Source organism: Corvus hawaiiensis, chromosome 5, assembly GCF_020740725.1.
Source record: "Corvus hawaiiensis isolate bCorHaw1 chromosome 5, bCorHaw1.pri.cur, whole genome shotgun sequence".
Lineage (NCBI taxonomy): Eukaryota > Metazoa > Chordata > Aves > Passeriformes > Corvidae > Corvus > Corvus hawaiiensis.
Window position 1 is genome coordinate 73,862,336 of NC_063217.1, and position 18,171 is coordinate 73,880,506.

The 18,171-nt window shown below is 48.2% G+C and overlaps 1 protein-coding gene across 7 annotated transcripts in view; it reads right to left on the reverse strand.

Moving 5' to 3' along the window:
* ALPK1 (alpha kinase 1) overlaps positions 1–18,171 on the reverse strand; it is a 39,446-nt gene that overhangs the window by 14,300 nt on the left and 6,975 nt on the right. For 5 of the 7 annotated variants that reach the window (XM_048303696.1, XM_048303695.1, XM_048303699.1 and 2 more), the window contains exons 2-5: positions 16,317–16,417; positions 11,497–11,729; positions 8,253–8,407; positions 399–597 (exon numbers count right to left, since the gene is read on the reverse strand). In XM_048303696.1, the coding sequence (XP_048159653.1) occupies positions 399–597; positions 8,253–8,407; positions 11,497–11,617 (475 nt within the window). In that variant the 5' untranslated portion in view covers positions 11,618–11,729; positions 16,317–16,417. The remainder of the gene's footprint in view (positions 1–398; positions 598–8,252; positions 8,408–11,496; positions 11,730–16,316; positions 16,418–18,171) is intronic. The other 2 variants (XM_048303694.1, XM_048303698.1) reach the window with 1 other exon arrangement.

The following is an 18,171-nucleotide window of genomic DNA, read 5'->3' on the forward strand; positions in this document are numbered from 1 at the left end:
ATAGTCAAGTGGCCCCACTGAAAAATAAAAAGCAGCTGGGACAGCGTAGAGAAAATGCCAGGATTCTAATTTCCTTTTTCAAGGCCCTTGGTCAGGAGTACAGCAATTCAGATATCCCTGTTTGAAACCAGCAGGGAAGATTTGTTAAGGAACAAAGGCTCCAATTAGTATTTTCCACACCCTTTCACAATTTTCTCTCCTGCATTTGGCTCTGAAACCCTTTATACCGGCCCCTTTGTGCTAGTGAGAGGAGCCGGGAGGGCTCAAGGGGGCTGGGAGCGGGAAGTGCGTTTGGAAAGATGGCACCGTGAGCGTGTCACGCCCAGCGAGGGACACGGTGTCCTGTCCCGAGTCCAGCAGCTGCTAATGGGGCTGGAGCTGCGGAAGCAGAGCAGTACCTGCGTTGACGGCGAGGCGAGCCTGGCGGATGAGCACCTGCGGGCTGATGGGAGCGCCGGGATGCAGCCTGTGCAGCGCCTTGGCGATCCGCAGGAGCCTGCTGGAGGCGTCAATCCAGTACAGGAAGCGGTCGATCAGGAACACTACGGCGGTGGCCGTGGCGCAGTCCTTCACCAGGATGGAGGCTTTCAGATAAGCCTGAAAAAAACACAGGCGGCCTCAGGGAAACTCACCTCCAGCGGCTCAGAGAGCTGGAAAATGTTCAGCCTCAGTGACCCTATTCCTCACCCTATTTTCATTTTTAGGATAGGGAGGGGGCAGCTGTTTATTTTGCTTGAGCCATAGATATCATTCCTGATTTTTTTTTTTTTTTTGGGGGGGGGGGGGGGCATTTGTTTTTAATTGTCTGATATTTGAACTGCGGAATTTGGTGGTCTGCTAATGAATTTAAATCATGCCCAGCAGCAATTAGTTTAAAAGGGGAGTGTGAGACTGGACAGGCTGGAAGTCGTCACTGTAGCCATGGTCCCATTCGGAGCTCAGGCCATCCACTCCTTTGTACACCACAAACAGGCAAACAGGCCAGGAATCCAGTGTTTTTCCCCTGCGGGCCATCCTTAATGACTACTAAGTCTCTACGAACTGTTCTGGATTCCCACAGCAGTTGAGCCATCGCACCCACAGGAGGAACAGTTGCAATTCCTGAGGTCCTTGCCGTTACCAGGACAGGAGGCCAGCAAAGACAGCCATAGGAGACACACAGCCTGATCACAGGTGCACAAGTCCATGTGGACCTGGGGACATTTGCCAAAAACCCATCACTTCCCATGCTGGCCAGGGCCTGGTATTCCTGCCCAATGGAGGGAGGAGGTGCTCCACACACTGACACCCGGGAGATTACTTTTCCAGAGACTGCCAAGAAATCTTTGTCCAGGCATCAAGTAGCACCCTCTGACATGTGCAGGAAGAAGCCCATGTCAATCTGGGGAAGAGCCTATGGCACAAAGGCCGGCTTGCAGCACCGATCCCAAGCATTTCCCAGCTTGTTTGCACTTCAGCAAGGCAGATTTGTACAGATTTCCTTTTTTCCTTTTTCTTTTTTTTTTTTTTCCTCCCCTTTCCTCAACCCGAGTTGGATTTTCTAAGATGATGGCACTTGAAAAGGATTCCTGGAGCCCCGGCAGGCACAACTCTGCTTGTGCCGGCCAACAATGGAGGAATCCCCCTCTCCAAGCACCTGTAAACTGACACTGCAAACCAGCCATTCCAAATGCTTATCAACAGGCCATATATTTAAGCACAGAGCATCGCCTAATCTATTTTTTTTTTCCTCCCCTTCTTCCTTTAATAGATCGGAGCACAAAAGCCTGAGAGAGGGTGACCTACCAAACAAAAGGGCCTTTGAGTTCCTAGGAAAAGTAGACTTGGAGGAGGATGGAAGGAATCCAAGTGGCCCTATTATTTCCACTTGCACTAATTAGACATTTTTCTGTCAGCTATTGAGCACTGCTGAGAGGCCAAACTCACTGAATTCATTTCTAAAGTGTTTACAGAAGTTTGCATCTGTTTGTGTCTCTTCAGGAGGAAAATAAGCACTTCAATAGCATTGTGGAAAATCTAAACGAAGCATCCTATTCTGAAGGGCTTGGCAGTCTTGCAGCTGCATAATTTAACTCCCCCGCTCAATGCCGAAACCTCTTGTGTCCCTCTCCAAACCCAAATGGACACAACATGTAGAAAAGTCAAGCCAGGGGGAGAATCGGGGCTATTTTTTTTGGGAGGCAGGGCCGCATGCTGTGTGGCACACAGCGCCGTGGTTCCGTGTCAGCCTTTGCAGCGACGTCCCCCCCGTTCCGAGCAGGACACCGAGAAATTAATACCCGCTCCTTTCATTCCTTGCCAACTCGTGTGGCTGGCAAATTCCTCAGCACCTCCAGCGAGGGCACCGGCGCGCTGGGCACGCACCCAAGCCAGGAGCCTCCCCGAAACGCCACTCCGAGATGAACCGGGGCAGCAGCTCCCTGTCACCCAGCCCAGAGCCAGGGAACCCCCTCTGGCTCCCAGGATGTCTCAGCCTGCTCCATCACAAGCAGACAGTGGCAGCCTACACAGATTTACTCAGTTTCTCTATCGCTTTAGGCACATCCAGAGAGGGAGAGAGAGAGAGAGAGAGAAAGAGCGAGGTACGCGCGCACTTTGTTTTCACATCTGTGCCCACGATGTGAAATGGATCCGCCTAATTGAGTTTATGACACAAAGGGAACCTCGCGGCTGGGAAGTGGAATCAGGTGGTGGGAGAATTAAATTTGCACCAGATTTCTATACACGGACCATTGGGGGAAATGCAAAGCAGCCTTTAGTGAAGGGGTTGCGCCTTAATGGCGCTGAGTGGGAGGGTGTGCGGTTCGCATGGCTCCCTGCATTAGCGGGCTTAGCTCCTCCGCGCGCCGGGGCTGAAGTTTGGGTCCCAGCTTTGGGTTCAAAGCCACGACGCCTCCTTTGCATTGACAATGGGGGCCGCTCCCAAGAGAGGGGAGAAGCTCAGAACTGGGGCCATCTGGCACTAGGACGGGCAGGAAAGCGTCAAAGGGAAATTATTGGTGCATAGTAAATGAGGATGAGGAGGAGGGGAAGGAAATAGGGGAAAATCTTTATGTGGCAGCTGATGTAAGAGGAATTACAAGCCCAAATAAATGAAATATTGATTTAATCCACTCTCTCGGCCCTCTTTATAAAGCCAAGATCCCAGAGGCAAGCCCTCCTCCATAGCCTGCGGGCTCAGGAGGATCCCCTTTGGAAAAACGCCTCTACAAACAGCGTGATTAAAAGCAGAGGAAAGAAAAATTTAATTTTCAGTGTCCCCACAGTTTTGTGGATGCTCTGGAGTGCCGTGTTTGCTGATATCCACTTGTCTCAGACTGGTTCAGTCTTAGTTTCATTTGTAACTGCAGCCGAGGTTTAAAATCTTTTTTAAAAGCCACCAAACTAAGAGCAGCCGGCAAAGAATTTCTAATTCCGTGCACAAGGCAGGAGTGTCAGAGGCACGCACGTACTTCCAGGTGCTTCAGTTCTGTCCCAAGAGCTGCTCCTAGTTAGCACTCCACTGAACCCTAACAAATTGCCCGGTTTTCTTTCCCCCTGTCAGATTAAACACAGAGCCACAGCCCCGATGGATTGGGCTGGAGCCTTTCCCCCTCTTACCCCACGCGCCGTCAGCAAAGCCCGTCTTTCCCAGAGACCAAAGCTGCTGTCACCGCGCGGGACTTCTCTATCAATCGCTGCCTTTCAGCTGGCAATCAGAGCCCACTCCGCAAATAGCAGGGAATTAAGCCTCCCACCACCTCGGTGACGGGCAGAAGAAAGCATGTCTGGAGGTACAGACTGAAACACGGGACAGTCACACAGTGAATTGCTGCAGACTGAGGAACCAGCAGCTCCTGGACACTTCCCTCTTGGCTCAGAGCGGATGAGAATCCCCCCCGAACCTGTTAATTACCTCAAGTTATTCATCCTGCAGGCAACGGAGAGTTGGGAATTTAATGGCAGCAGCACTAGGTCCATTAGGAGCAGTTCAAAGCACCACAGATCGGGGCAGCTTTTACAACCAGCCCGATCTTGCTTCACCAACTGAGGAAATCCTGGAGTGGGAGTAACTCCTGTTTTCCTCAAGAAAATAGAACAGCAGCATTTTGTGATGAGGACAGAAGGAGAACTCCTTAGAGTGCCCAGGAAGCTGCTTGAAGGGTGGGTTCCTGGGGGGGCCTCATGTATCCAACAGGGTAGCAGGGATTTGGGGGACCACAGCCATCTGCAGGAGCTCCTGCTCTTGATCAGTACCAAAGATAGAGAGGTGCCACAATCATTTGGTGGCCCTCGTTTGTTCTAGACCACTTATAAACTATTGTGGCACATTAAAAGGGGATGTTTTAATACTTAAAAATAGCAAAATGCCAGCGACAGGACCCCCCTCCGAGGGAGCAGTAGCAAGACCATTATCAACACCTAAAAATCCAAGAGTCTCTTCCCTAAATCTGTGTCATCACATCAATCCACTTGAGAAAACACAATCTCAGGAATACAACATTTAAAGCTGTAAATACTGCAGGAAGCTGCCTCTGACAGGAGTAAATCCTACCCATGAGCAAAGCAAAGCGACAGTCCTACACAAACCCAGGATCCAGCTTCCTCTTTTGATTTTTTTATGGTCCACATAAATTCTGCTGTAGTTTTCCCACACAGGCAGCAGAAGACAGAGTGCTCTGCAGCACCAGGGCAGTCGCCCTGGACAGCTAAAGCTCTCCTGCCTGCACCTAATCTCTGTCACGTCTCACTTACAAAGCCTGCGGGAGGCTGGGGTGTCGCGATTCCCTCCTGGTTTGAATTCATCCCTCACATCACTCTCCGTTTCACTGGGATCACCCAAGAAGAGCTCTTAGGAGGCAGGTAGCAAAAGGTCAGCCTCAACAGCCGAGATCCCAGGGCCACGATTTAGGGCTTTAATTCTCCTGTTACCACACCGACAGTTAGAAGGAGGAGAAAACGAAATCCTCAGGCCCCCGCTTTAGTTCTTTTTCAAAGGCTCCCAGCTCTTAAGTGCCACACACACACCTACGGCAGTTAGGGCATGTCCCTTGGAAGGGTTTCCTTAATGGCAGTCCATCAGCACCTAATTAGCCGAGGCCCAGCCAAGGGCTGCAGGGCCTTATTTTCCACTCTTTTCAATATTCCCATCAAATGCCATGAGATCCCGTGCTGGCAGGGCCAGGATCCGTGCTCCCCCATCCACAGCAGGGAGCAAAGAGCCAGCCTGCACAGCTCCCTACAGAGGGACCAGAGTAGCCCCACTCTTGGAGGCTTTTCCTTTTGTATTCCCATTGCACCCATCCCAGCAGATCCTGATCCATGACTGAATGCAGGAATTACTGACAGGTATGATAAAAATAAAGTAAAGCCCCACATCATCACAATGGGTTTGCAAACAGGGGAAAAAAAAAAAAAAAGAAGAAAAAAAGATTTTAAATATTAACGTAGCATGAATCATCCCACAAGAGAACTACGTGTGTGCACAGAGTTGTCCTTCAACTAAAGCCACAGCAGGTTCTGTGGGATCAAAGCCTCCGTGGACATGGGCATGTTGCCCTCTATTGGCTGCTCACCGAGCTTTAGGCTAATTCCATCCCTTGGGATAGTAAAGATCTGCAGGCAGGGCACCCCTGGCAGCCTCCCTTTGGGATCTGCAGCCCCATTCCGAACCCCACAGTGCACGTGGTATTTAGAGAGGAAAAATAATCCCTCGTTCTTTATCCCTGCCAGCAAGGATGCTGTGACAGTTTCGGTTTTGCTTTGCCTTCTTAAAAACTAAAATCCCAGTGTCTCCCAGTTTGGCTTTGGATACAGATGTTGGCTACCACCCTTCGAGCCTTAGTGCACATTCCCACCACGGGGGCTGCAGGATGGGCTTGGATTGCTAGCTGAAACCTGCTAGGAAAACGAGGAAAACGGTGTCTTGGGCTTGTTGAACTGTGGTGGCCTTTGGGTGGTGAATCCCGGCAGAAAAAAGAAAAAAAAAACCCTAAAATCTAAACCAAGCCCTGCACCTTCTATGGGATGCAGAGAGGCACCGAGCATCCCCCAGCAAAGACGAAGGAAAGCACTTAAAGAAGCTGCAGGTGCAGGTGGCTTTGCCTTCCCGATGCGCCGAAGGAGCGCGGAGCCGCCGGCAACACGGATCCCACTTTTTTAAAGTGCAGCAACACCGAGGCAAACCCTTGGAGCCACAGCCTAATCCGCTTACTCCCTGTGCCGGTCTCATGGAGCTTTTCAGCCCCCTCCCAGGGCGAGGCATCCTCACGGAGAGCCCCCGGTAGCCAGCGCTGCCTCCTGCAACACCACCAGTGTGTTATGGTAATGAAGTGCCTTTCATTCATGGATCTCAAAGCACTTTTTAAATGTAATGAATTACGGTTTATGAGCTTATTCTAAGCATGGCAAATTAAAATAAACAGAGAAAAAATTTTAAAGGGTTGGTTTTTTTTTCCCCTGAACAATAAATCGACAAAGACTTAATTTTTTTTTGTCCTCCAGGGAATTAAATTATCCTTCTGTCCCTCATGCCAAAAAAAAAAAAAAAAAAAAAAAAAGAAAGAAAAAAAGTTGCTCAGACTTTTATCTTTCCTCATCATACTGTAATCACTTCTCTTCAGCCTCATTTCCCCCCCAGCTTTTTATTCAAAGAACTGAGGCAGCCTTTGCTCTGCCTTGAAATTTTATTTAAAATAAAAAAGAGGGGGGAGAAGGAATGGATGAAGGGGGGAAAAATCCCTTTTCCTGACTAATACTAATAATACAGGTCAAGATGTCAGTCTATCTACAATTAAATTGAAAACAAAAAAGGTTTTCCCTTTTTCCCATGGTACAATAGCGCTGGAATATAAATTACCGATGAAGATGAAATAATACTTCAAAGCACATGGGGAAAGGCAGCACAACGTTTACAAAGTATTTTCCACCGCAGGATGAAACATTGGAGACAACGGCAACCAATGGACTTCAGGGGGAGTGGGTGAATAGTCCAAAACTAGCATGGAGGAGGATTTTAGGTCCCTATAGTCTCTGACCCCACGATAGGCTTTGTTTAACAAGGGCAGCTGCAGTTATCAACAGATGTTTCAGCAATAAATAATTGGTATCATCCCAGAAAAGATCCATCTACCTGGGGAGAGGGCATAATGCCGCAAACACTGCTGCACTATTACAGCCACATTAATCTCCCATCTAGCCAGGTCTCTCGGGGAGTTTGCTGCAGGTGTTTATCCCGGGAGGGAGCACACAAACGCTCCAAAGTTAGAGAGCTGCGCCGGGATTGTAAAGGAGGTCAACCTCCGCCATAAATTTCTGTCTGAGGCCACACACACCAAAGGGAGAAAGAAAATAAATACCCGAGAGCAGCCACTCCCCGCCCTCCCCGGGGAAATTCAGGAGCCTTGCGACGTGGGGACGCTGGGGCTCCCACTTCCCAGCCCCGCAGTTCGCTTTGCTGAGCTTCTTGTCGCTCCATGCTGTTCAAAGGAATCAAAGTTGTTCCCAAAGGAAACCTGCTGCCCTCACTGAGGCAGGGCTCTCTGGGGCAGGTGAGATCTCCTGGTCACCTTGGAATTAACAACAGGCAGGAATGGGGACGGTATTGGCTTCAGACATGCACCATGGGAATAAAAAACCCCACGAAATTCACAAACCTCATCTTTATTCCTGTCCTGGAAAAGGGATAGCCCTTAGCCCAGATACTACATTTACCATGGAAAAAAGGTGTCCTCTATTAGGCACATGTCTGACATGTCTCTAGGAAGATCAGAAAAGCAAAAAAGAAATCCACATTTCTTGCCACTTTCTAATCTTTAATCTTAATCACTTTACGGGGTGGGATCCCCAAGGACCTTTGGGATTCTGCAACTCCTTACACAGCCAACAATCCTTTACTCACAGGAGAAATCACATTGAATCCTTGCCTTTCCTGCCTAGATTTTGGCCAGCTGTGGTCCTCAAAGGGATTCTGTCATGTAATTTTATTGAAAAAAGAAGAGCAGGTGATGAATTGTGCAAGCTCTTACTACAGTGAGTGATCCTGATGACCTGCTTGCAGCACGGAATTAAACAAGGCACGGCATTCTTGTCAAATTCATAGGTTTTTTAAAGAACATGATGTGAACACTTGGCATTTTAGTGTTATTCTAATGCCAGTCCTTGAGGGAAGAGGGGAGCACTACCTTAGTGGAAACAGAACCAGAATTGCCCTGCGAAACCCCCCAAGCACCTCAGCAGGACACTTTACACCACAGGTGTGTTGAACTTCATACCAGCAAGTCAGGGAGCCTGGCGCTGATCATATCTTGCAGGTTTGTTTTGTCTTCTGGGCCAAGGTCTTGTTTGTATTGCCACCTCTCCGGCACAAAGGGCCACTTCATTTCCTTTGCCTCCTCCAGAAGGCTCCTCACATCCTCAGGAAGCAGAGCTGAAAGGGTCAAAGAGCAGGTGAGGATATTGCAGGAGGTTCAGCCGCAGCACTCACGACACCAATCTCTCAAAAAGGCCTTCTCCCAGTTGCTCCCAGCTCTTAGCCCTTGTCACCAGCCTCGTGGGGAGGGAAGGGGAGCTGGCCTGCCATCCGTTCCCCTTGGCTGCACTGCCCTCCAGGTAAATGGGAGCCTTCAGCCATTAAAAAGGCTTTTAGCAGGAAGTCGGTGGCTGCCTGGGCGTGAAGAGCCGCTCCAGAAGAGGCAGGAGGAAACCTGTTCCCCTGTGTGAGGAGAGGACAGCGGGGTCAACAGCACAGAAGATCTGTCCCTCCTGCTCAGGTGACAGTGGCAGAGCCATCCCAGAAAGCCACTTCCAACCCGGGAGATAAACCTGGACCATAGATAGCAGTTAGACAGAAATCTAAGGGCTTATAACGAATAATGAAAATTGAGCAGTTTCTCCCTCCCTGTTCCCTCTCCATACTCATCCTAAGCCACGCCATCAGCTTCGGTTGGATCTCCAACCTGACCCAGCTGAGGATGCAACTGCTAGGAGCACACAGCCAGAGATTTGGGCTTGAATCTCTCCCTTCTGTTCAGCCACAGCCCACATTTCATTTTCCTTGCAACAGGGGTGATGTGGATGTGCTGTGCCGTGCTAACCACTCAGCTGGGCAGCCTCTCTGGCCAATAAAAGTGGATTAACAAGGATTATTGACCAGATGGGGTTAATGGTGATCATCAGCTGCAGATCTGGCCCCTTCTGGCCATTAATCCCCTGAAAAACCCCTGCTCAGAGACCATCATTGCTTTAACGAGGCAACACAATAAATGCATTACTACATATTTTTAATCAATCCTTTATGCAGGGACTGTAGAAAATGAACTTCATCAGAAGGATATTACATGCTCATATTGCAGCACATTCACCAGTATGGTTTTCTTAGGAAAAACCAGGAAGTTGGATATTTAGGGCGCTCTTCCAAAAAGTCAAGTTTACAATGCTACTGCTTTTTCCAACCCACGTTTTCTCACTTGTTGCTGTCCCAAAGAAACATGGGGTTTGGAAATCTTCCCGTTACACGTCCTGGCTGAACGTGAAGCCCGGTTTCCTTATCCTCTTGAAGTGGTGCCTGAAGGGGCTCAGCCCTCCGTGCTGGCAAGGTGGCCAAGTGCCAGAGCTAATGGGGAGAGGAGGTCGTGCTCTCACCCTCACACCTGTCACCAGAAAATCAGTGCTGGAGCAGAGATATCCTACCTCATCACAGGGATATTCATCTCATCACAAGGAACACAAAAGTATGGACAGAAAGACTTATCTCCCATGTAGAAAGACTGAACTTCCTAAGTCTTTTCCTAAGGAAGATCCAGCTCCAAGGACAAGAGTTTAACCTTGTAACAGAGAGCTGTTCTTATCGCTGGCAAGATAAACTCATTAATTAAAGAAGGTTGAATGGGCACAGAAGTGGACTGGAATGATTTCTAGCCTAAAAAAGAAATAAAGAAGAAATCCAGACCCACCCAACACCCATTCTGCCTCCTGAAGTCAGATAAGGATGTGCTCCTCCTCTCCCCTCTCCCCACCATTTCGATGGATTTGGCTTTCAGTCCTTCCTGCACCAGGTCTGAAAAAGCCGGGGGGAACAAAGGCAGCCCCGAGAGCGCTGGGAGGGTCCCCCCGAAGCCGAGAGCCGCCGACCTGCAGGCCCTGCCTTCCCCGGGCAGAGAGCCCCAGCAGTTATTAATGTCGCTGTCACCACCCCGCTGCTGGGTATTTCTCTTGCAGCTGATGGGAACACGGCCCTCGGAAAAGCCCGAGCAGCACTTCAGGCTCTGATCGCCCATTTCCTGAAGCAGTTTACCTGAAGGACCGTGTCTAATCGAGTGATTATAAGGGCACTGATTTACCTTATCTGGAACTAAACTGATTATTTCTCATACTTTGTGGTATTTAATAGGAGAAAAGGAGGGAGGAGGATGAGGGGGGGAAAAGCGCTACCTGATTAGGAGTTCAAGAGCCTATTCTGCAGAGCCATAATAAAACTTAAAAGAATTTGTGACGACGAAACAAAGTACCCTTTGTTGGAAACAAAAGGAGAGGGGAGAAAAATCTTCCAGTATCCATAACAGAAACCTACACGCCACCCTCCAGCGCAAACAGACTTAGGTGCTTCAGAAAAAGGCAGCTGACCTCCCAGCAAGAACAAGGATGGTCGGAAAAACATATTCTCAACGGCTCCGCGCCCCGGGACAAACAAAGGGTTTTAAAGATCACATTAACGTTGCGGCCGAGCCACTCAAGCAAGGCAAAACTAAACATTATTAACATCAAACTGGGAAACGGGCAGTGCCGCAGATGTGTCACGCAAAGGGAAACCTTAATTCCGCTGGAATTAAGAAATAATAAATTCTCCCTTCACAGCGCCACGGCGATACCGAAATAGCTGCTGGTTTCCAGCAGGTAACGCCAGCATTGAAACAAATGAGGAATCCTTTTATTACAGCTCTCGCTATACACTGCCTCCTTTCCTGGTTATTTATTCCAGCCTTTAGCCAGCATGGGTTTTCCTTTCAAGAGGGATATTGGAAGGTTTGTTGTTTTTTTTTTTTCCCCTTGGACACCACTTACAGAGGTCACACACATTTTACAAGATAAAGATTCAGGCAATGAGGTCTTTAATATATGAGGAGAAGCTGACAAACAGAGAGGACCCTCCCCCAGTTCCTATGAAAGGAGAGGAAATATGTGCCCTTATTCAGAAGTTGCATCCTTTTTTTTCCTTTCTCTCTCTCTTTTTTTTTAATAACTGAAATTTATGTGCATCAGCAAACTTTTGGGCATTGTTCTTCCCAAACTAAACTGTTCCTTACAGCCTCATGTTTACTGAAGCCTAAAATTAGAACTGACAGCAATTCACTGCAACAAAGTGGACTTCTTTCCCTGCCTGCCTGTAGCCCGCATCCCATTCATGGCCTCGAAATCCAGGCATCTCTTGACACTCATCTGCCCGGAGAAGAAAAATAGGGCAGGGCTGAGGGCTGGCTGAGGGCTGGAGTCCTGCCGCCGCTCCTGGGGAGAGCTCACCTTGGCACCGCCGGTATTCCCGCTCCTCTCCCTCGCCCGTGCCGGCCTCTGCCGCCAGGAGCGTGTCCAGAGCTCGCTCGCACTCCTGCAGCAGCACGGCCACGGCGCTTTGATTATTCATGAGGGCTGATCCCACTCGGCTGTGAATTGGGTGTCCCCGGGTGCCCGGTGATCAATTACTTAGGAGAAGACACGGGGTCCAAATGAAAAGGATCCCTTCAAGGCTGAGGTACCTGGCAAACAAAGGAGGAGGAAAATGATTAACTAAAGTATCATCAATTATCTGAAAGGCTCAAGCAGGGGGAAATAATAGGGGAAATACATGAAAATACATGACAGCCTCGGAGGACTTTATTAGAGGAGTGTGTGAAATCACTGCAGGGTCCTGGTGACAGTGTGTGAGGGGAACATCTCCGAGGTGCCAGGGAGGCAGAACGGGCTCATCAATGGAGCCGTGACATCCCAAGCAGGGAAGTGACTGTCGGGACTGTGCTGAAGCCCTTTGCACCTGGGAGGCTCTCACCCTGGGAGGCTGTCGCACGCAGTTAGCCTGGACTGAATGGCAGAGTGGGGGATGCTGCGTGCATTTCCCAGTCCATGGAGACTCTCTCTTTTACCCTGGGATGCCATCCCATGTGTGAATGTTCTCCGTGTATGTCCCACTGCAAGCCCTCCAGGTGCTTAGGGCATTGCCCGTGGTGATGCAGGAAACCCCCAGCATTTCCATGACAGGTATCTGGCTCAGCACCTGCCAGAACACTTGGACAGCTTTCAAAAACTAAGCACAAAATAAATATTTCGGGTTTGTTTATTTTCTCCCCACCAATGTGATGATGGTTTCACTTAGAAAACTGTTCCTGCAGTTTGAAGCAATACAGCCAGTAACGGCCTCAGTGAAAACATATCTAAAATTGGGGAAACACTACGGCTGTGAAGGAGGAAGTGGAACACACACGCAGGCACAGTTTGCTCTGCTGACTGGAAACCACTCACAGTTTAGCTGCTACACTTCCAGGCAGTTTTTTCCCTTTTTGCTGTGGCTCTGGGATCGCTGGATCCCGGAGCTGGTGGCAGATAAGGCTGTGCTCTCAACAGCACCGAGCAGGAGCAAGCTGCCAGACTGAAAAGCAGAGGGCAAAAGAGATGCACTCATGCGAAAGCAGAGAGGATCAGAGAGGCTGCCTTGGAAGGGCAGGTGGAGCAGGGCAAAAGATGGGATTCATCAGCAAAGAGCCTGGAGGCAGGAGCTACTCAGTGGGGCTCTGGCTGACTCCACAGACAAATGTCACAGAAAGGAGAAATTTAAAAAGTAGCCGTAAAAGGGAGACCGAGGGAAGGCACACAAGCACATAAGGGAAGCTGGAGAGCAAATAAGGGATCAGCCAGAGGCAGAGCCATGGATAAAGGCAGAAGGAAAACCTAGAAAGTGTTCCCCATCTTTTTAGGCCCAAATAAAAGCCACCAGGGCCACCCTCTGCAGGGTTTGAGCCAGCTGAGCACAGCTGAGTGCTGGGATCACACCCCTGTGGATGCACCAGGCACAGGGCCCATTTAGGGGCTCCCATCAGGAGCAAAAGGAGATTGGGCCAGAGACAGGGCTGGGGACAAAGCTACAGCATGGTCCAAAGTCCACGCAGGAGATGGGGCTGAACTACCTGTCACTGACAAAGGTGAGTCTAAAAAAAAGGGCACAACAAGGGGATTTGCTCATGGCACAAGGTCCAAGTCCACATCCTAGTTCACAAAGGTCCCCTTTCCCTGGCAGGGACAGACCTCTGAACCTGGGGACAACAGGCAGAAAGCAGAGTCCTCTGCTCCCTGCCAGGTCTAGACAAGCTGATCCAGTTGCTGGGTATCCATCAGGGAAAAGAAAAGCATAGTCACACTAACACACCTATGCCAGTGTTGCTTGCTCTGTTAACTGCACTGACATCTGCTAAATGATTTATCTGATTACCCAGCCCTGTGGGAAGGAGTGTGTGGCTGCCCCAGGAGTACCTCCCAGGTTGGGATGAAGCATCCCTGCCATCTGGCCTGGACTCCATTTCTTTGTGTAACTGATTTCTCAAAAATTTCATTTTTCAGGGAGCCCACTCGAGTGACTACCAAGCACATACACACCTGCCTCGAACCCACTGTGGACAGTAGTCCTGGGAACTGGGACCTGGAAACTGCTTCAAGAGCATGCAGAAGCACATTGGACAAGGCCTGTGCTCAGCTGCCACCTCGCAGCCTGTAAATAAATGCTCATAAGCACGATTTGCTGTGAAGACAAACTAAAGCAAGCAAACACTGGGGTATTTCCCTTTACAAAAAATAACATGGCACTAGGAGCACCCAAGGGAGCTCATGGATGTGCTCCACTTCTCTGTGATGCAGCCCAGAGTCCCAAATCAGACTTTTAAGCCCAGCTCTTGTTGGGTCTTTACTGCAGGCAGGAGGGCCCCGTGGCTTTGTGAGCCACACAAGCTGCCACTCTCACAAAGAGCTGCAGGGGCTTAGCAGGGAAGCTCAAATTAGTGTGGAAGTACAGCACTTGGCTTCCTTGGATCGGGAGGATTTAACTCACCGGGAAACTGCCAGGTCCATAACAGTGATCTATGAATGTCAGCAAGCAAGGGATTTTTCTTCAAGTACATTTTTCCAAAGAATTGAATAAACAGCAAGGACACAGAGTAATAAAATAATGATTTACAACGGCAGCAACACCGAAGTGCTGGAACCATAGAGAAAAGTGCAATAAACTGTACATTAGTACTCAGAAGGTAGAGAGTCTTTTGAGACCCACCACTGGGGACAATGACTCGCATCATAAAATCAGCTTAAAATGCACCACAGAGCTTTAAACCACATCAGCATCCTTTACACAGATGCCACTTTGTAAGTTGTGTTGTGTGACAGCTGTGGCATTGAGTGACAGCTGGGAGGGGGAAATAACCAGGCACGCAGCTTTCCTGGGGAAACACAGGACTTGAGCCTAAAGCCCAAGAGCAGAACAGCAAAAACTTCTGGAGGCCTTTAGAACCCTCTCAATGGTTACTAATCAGCTTTCTCAAAGTTCCCTTAAATCCTAACAAGTGGTACTTTAAGGAGGTGGTTTTGAAGTGGTAAAAATTGCAGCCTGACCTGCTGCAAAACTGCCTGGACAAAAATGTTTCCTAAGCACGCACTTAAAAATCCTCTTTGAAAACACGTAATAAAACCAGTTTTGCATCAGGGTGAGGATTTAAGCATTCCTTGGCGACAGGAAAGCTCCTTTACTCCAGTTTTGGGCAAACCTAGCTTTTAAATGCTCAATGTAATTGTTAGACACTTTGAAACAGAAATTATGAGGAAAAAAAAAAAAAATCTGTGCCATTTCTGGTTGGAGCCTGGATTAAAATAACTCCTCGCATCAAACATGAGGAAAAATTATTCCAAAGGTCTCAGAGGATGAGAAAATACATTTCTGTGGTTGCCTTCTAATTGGAGCCGGGGTTCAGAACAAGGGGGATGGAGGGAAGAATTGGGTGGGCGACAGAGAAATGATCTCTTTAATAAGAAATGGGCCGTACTGTGACGTTTCAGAGCCCTTGGGCTAGAAGAGCAAATGATCTGTCCAGAGAAAGGAATTTTAAGTTCTGCCGTGGATGGAAGGAAGCCCGGGAGTCAATCTAGCTGGTTTAAGACTGCAATTAGCTTTGGAGGCTTTAAGAAAAAGAAGATGTAATTGCTGCATTCAAACTTCAAATGCAGCAAGGATAACAAGCGCCGGTTTCTCGGACAACATAATTTGGGAAATTTTCCACAGCATTATGGTCCTGAAACACAAATTAGAGATCGCCAGACCTTTTCTCTCTGAAAATATATTATCCTAATTTTCATCTTATTCAGGGTACCCTCCAGTTCCAGGGAGACTAATGAAGAGGAAGCAAAGACCTGATGAGTTCCATGTGGAGACTACATTTATGGATTAATCCCAACAGGGAGCAAATAAACCTTATTCCCAGGGCTCTCGGTTGGGACTCGACACAATCAATTGAGGAATGGATAGTTATTTATGACTGAGGCTGTTTTGACTTTCAAATAAACATTTTAATTATTTTAAGTGTTACACTGGAACTTAGAATGTGAGCCCTGTTTTCATTGCGGCGCCTTGCTCTCCTGCCTCCTAATCCCAAACCACTCCGGTCATTATGACACCGTGCAAATGATACTGATTTTCACGCCCAAAACATTTTAAAATCCATGGACCAGGCAAACTAGGGAAGAGGAAGGAGGAAAAGGGAGGAGGATCTTTCTGAGCGCAGCCAGCATAAATGAAAGGAACACCCTCAGACTGCACTGAGCCCAAAGCAGCAGAGGTGCCCAACTCTGAAACCCTTTTGTAATCAAGTTGGCACATCCTGATCCATCTTTGTATCCTGCTTTTCTCTGCCTGCTCCTACAAGCAATTTTAATAACCAAAGTACTTAGGAGTGTTTCTTTTTAACAGCTCATTTTCAATTCAAGTACCTGCACCACTTGCACTGCTAGCTTTTCCCTTCAGCCTCATTTGGTGTACTGCAGCCCTTCCACTCAGGGCTTCCCTGAGGTTAATGAAGCCACACTCATTTTTAGGGAAGCTCCTTAGGCTGTTAGAGTCTCTTGCTAAATAAAGACAAGGGGTGAAATCACGACACAGAGGCAGTGCTAGAGCTGTTGTAGCTGTTGGAGTTACAGTCTCACCTTCACTCCATATTATGATATTTTATCTTCCATTGCTTTCTGTAGGGAGACAGAAAAATCTGCAGCAGATTGTCCTTGGAAGAGCAATGGAACACTAAGGCTGCTGTTTTTACCTGCAGCAGGTAAGAGGGAGCATGCACATCACACAGCACCCTCGGCTGCTCTCCCTCCCGTGGATTTGTGCACGAGCCTTCTGGAGTCCTTCCCACCACTCCTGTCAAAAATAATAGCTCAGCTTTATTTTTGGCTTTGGCAGCTTGAGGGATTAAAAACTCAAACAGAAAAAAAAAACCAAAACCAAAACCAAAAAAAAAACCCACAAAAAAAACCCAACCAAAAAAAAGCCAGGCTCAAGATAACTTAGCAAAGATTTCAATAATTGAGTTACTGTCATCTCCCACAGAAGGCGAATTCAGTTTCCCTGAATATTTCAGTGCACACATGCTTGTGTTTTCCTAGAGCATTTACCTTTCTTCGCAAAAAGATGGTTTTATAAAATAAATAGATTTGCTAGGGGCTTTACTTAGTTAGTAAGCTAGTTTACTTCTCCGGCTTAAAGATTAGATGTTTTCTTTTGGTAAAGCTGGCTATCCCAACTGGCTGTATTAAAATAAGGAAGAATCTCAATCAAAAAGCCTCTCCTAAGGCAAGCTTTCTTGTTAATATGCACCAACATGAAAGGGTTTCTTTTCATCCTATACAACTACAGTGTGTGTAAATTGCAGGGGGCTCATTGGCATAAATCTTGGCTGTGACCTCTGAGGTAAACTGGATTTACATTACTTTCTGACAAGAATTAAATGAAGGCCTTGTGGATATATGAACAGCCTTCTAGACTGCAACAGATGGGCATGAATGTGCTCCCTAGGCAAACTATCAGTGACATCTGTGTCCTCCAAATTCTGGTGGTCTCAGCCAATTAGCAGGCAAAAGGGAAGAAAAAAAAAGCCGGCCCCTGCACAGCTTCCCCAGCCAGAGCCGAAGCAGAAGTGCTTCTGTTTGGAAATGGGATCAAGAACAGCCTCCAGCAGCAAGGAGGTGCTTTGCTGGCTGCTATAATGTGGAGGTAATACAACAGGAAAAGCTGAAGTAATTAGGTAGAACAGGTATTAATATTAATACAGGACAAATTCCAGCTCCAGCTAAGCCTGTGTGAGGCTGGGATAATGGGCTACCATCATGGATTTACACTGCTGTAGCCAAGGATGGAGTTTTGTGGATCTTAAAAAGAAGAGGAGGGGTGAAAGTGAAGCCCAGTGCCTGACACAGCTAAGGCAGGAAAAGCCCTGCTCTTGATCCATATTCAAACCCCCACCACATCCCCCTCTCCCTGCAGAACTAGCCAAAGAGAAACTCTGCCCATACAGAATAATGGAATATCTGAAGTTGGAAGGGACACACACATAAGGATTCCCAAATCCATCTCCAAGCATCCCTCCTCGGGTGGATGGGGTCTGGGAAGCAACATATGCGATGGCCACTGCACCTGCCTGTTCCAAAGCTCAGTCCCTTGTGAAGAGCATTTCAGCTGCAAACATCCTGGGGGAAAAAGCCTTTCTAGTTTTGTTTGTGGGAATGAGGTTTGGGATTTCTTGGTGCAGCACAGACACAGAACAGAGCCACACGGCAACTGCTCACCACACGGAGCTGGCCAAAGGGGCATCAGGGAGTCAAAACCCATCTCCAGCCTACACCAGAGCCATGGTTTTGGGCCAGTTATACCAGAGGAGTGACCCAGACCAACACAAAATGTGAAGCTTATTCTCTGTCTCCCAGTTTTTAATGGAGCTGCCATGGCAGGAGCAGGCAGGACCTCTGGCTAAAAGCAGGGTATAGAACAAAAGCACCTGTTGTTTTGCCCTGGTCATGACTTTTCAGAGAGGCCACTTGGGTGCTTTTCCCTCACCACTGCTATCCCAAGTACTACTAGGGAATGTAAAAAAAAAAAAAAAAAAAAAAAAAAAAAAA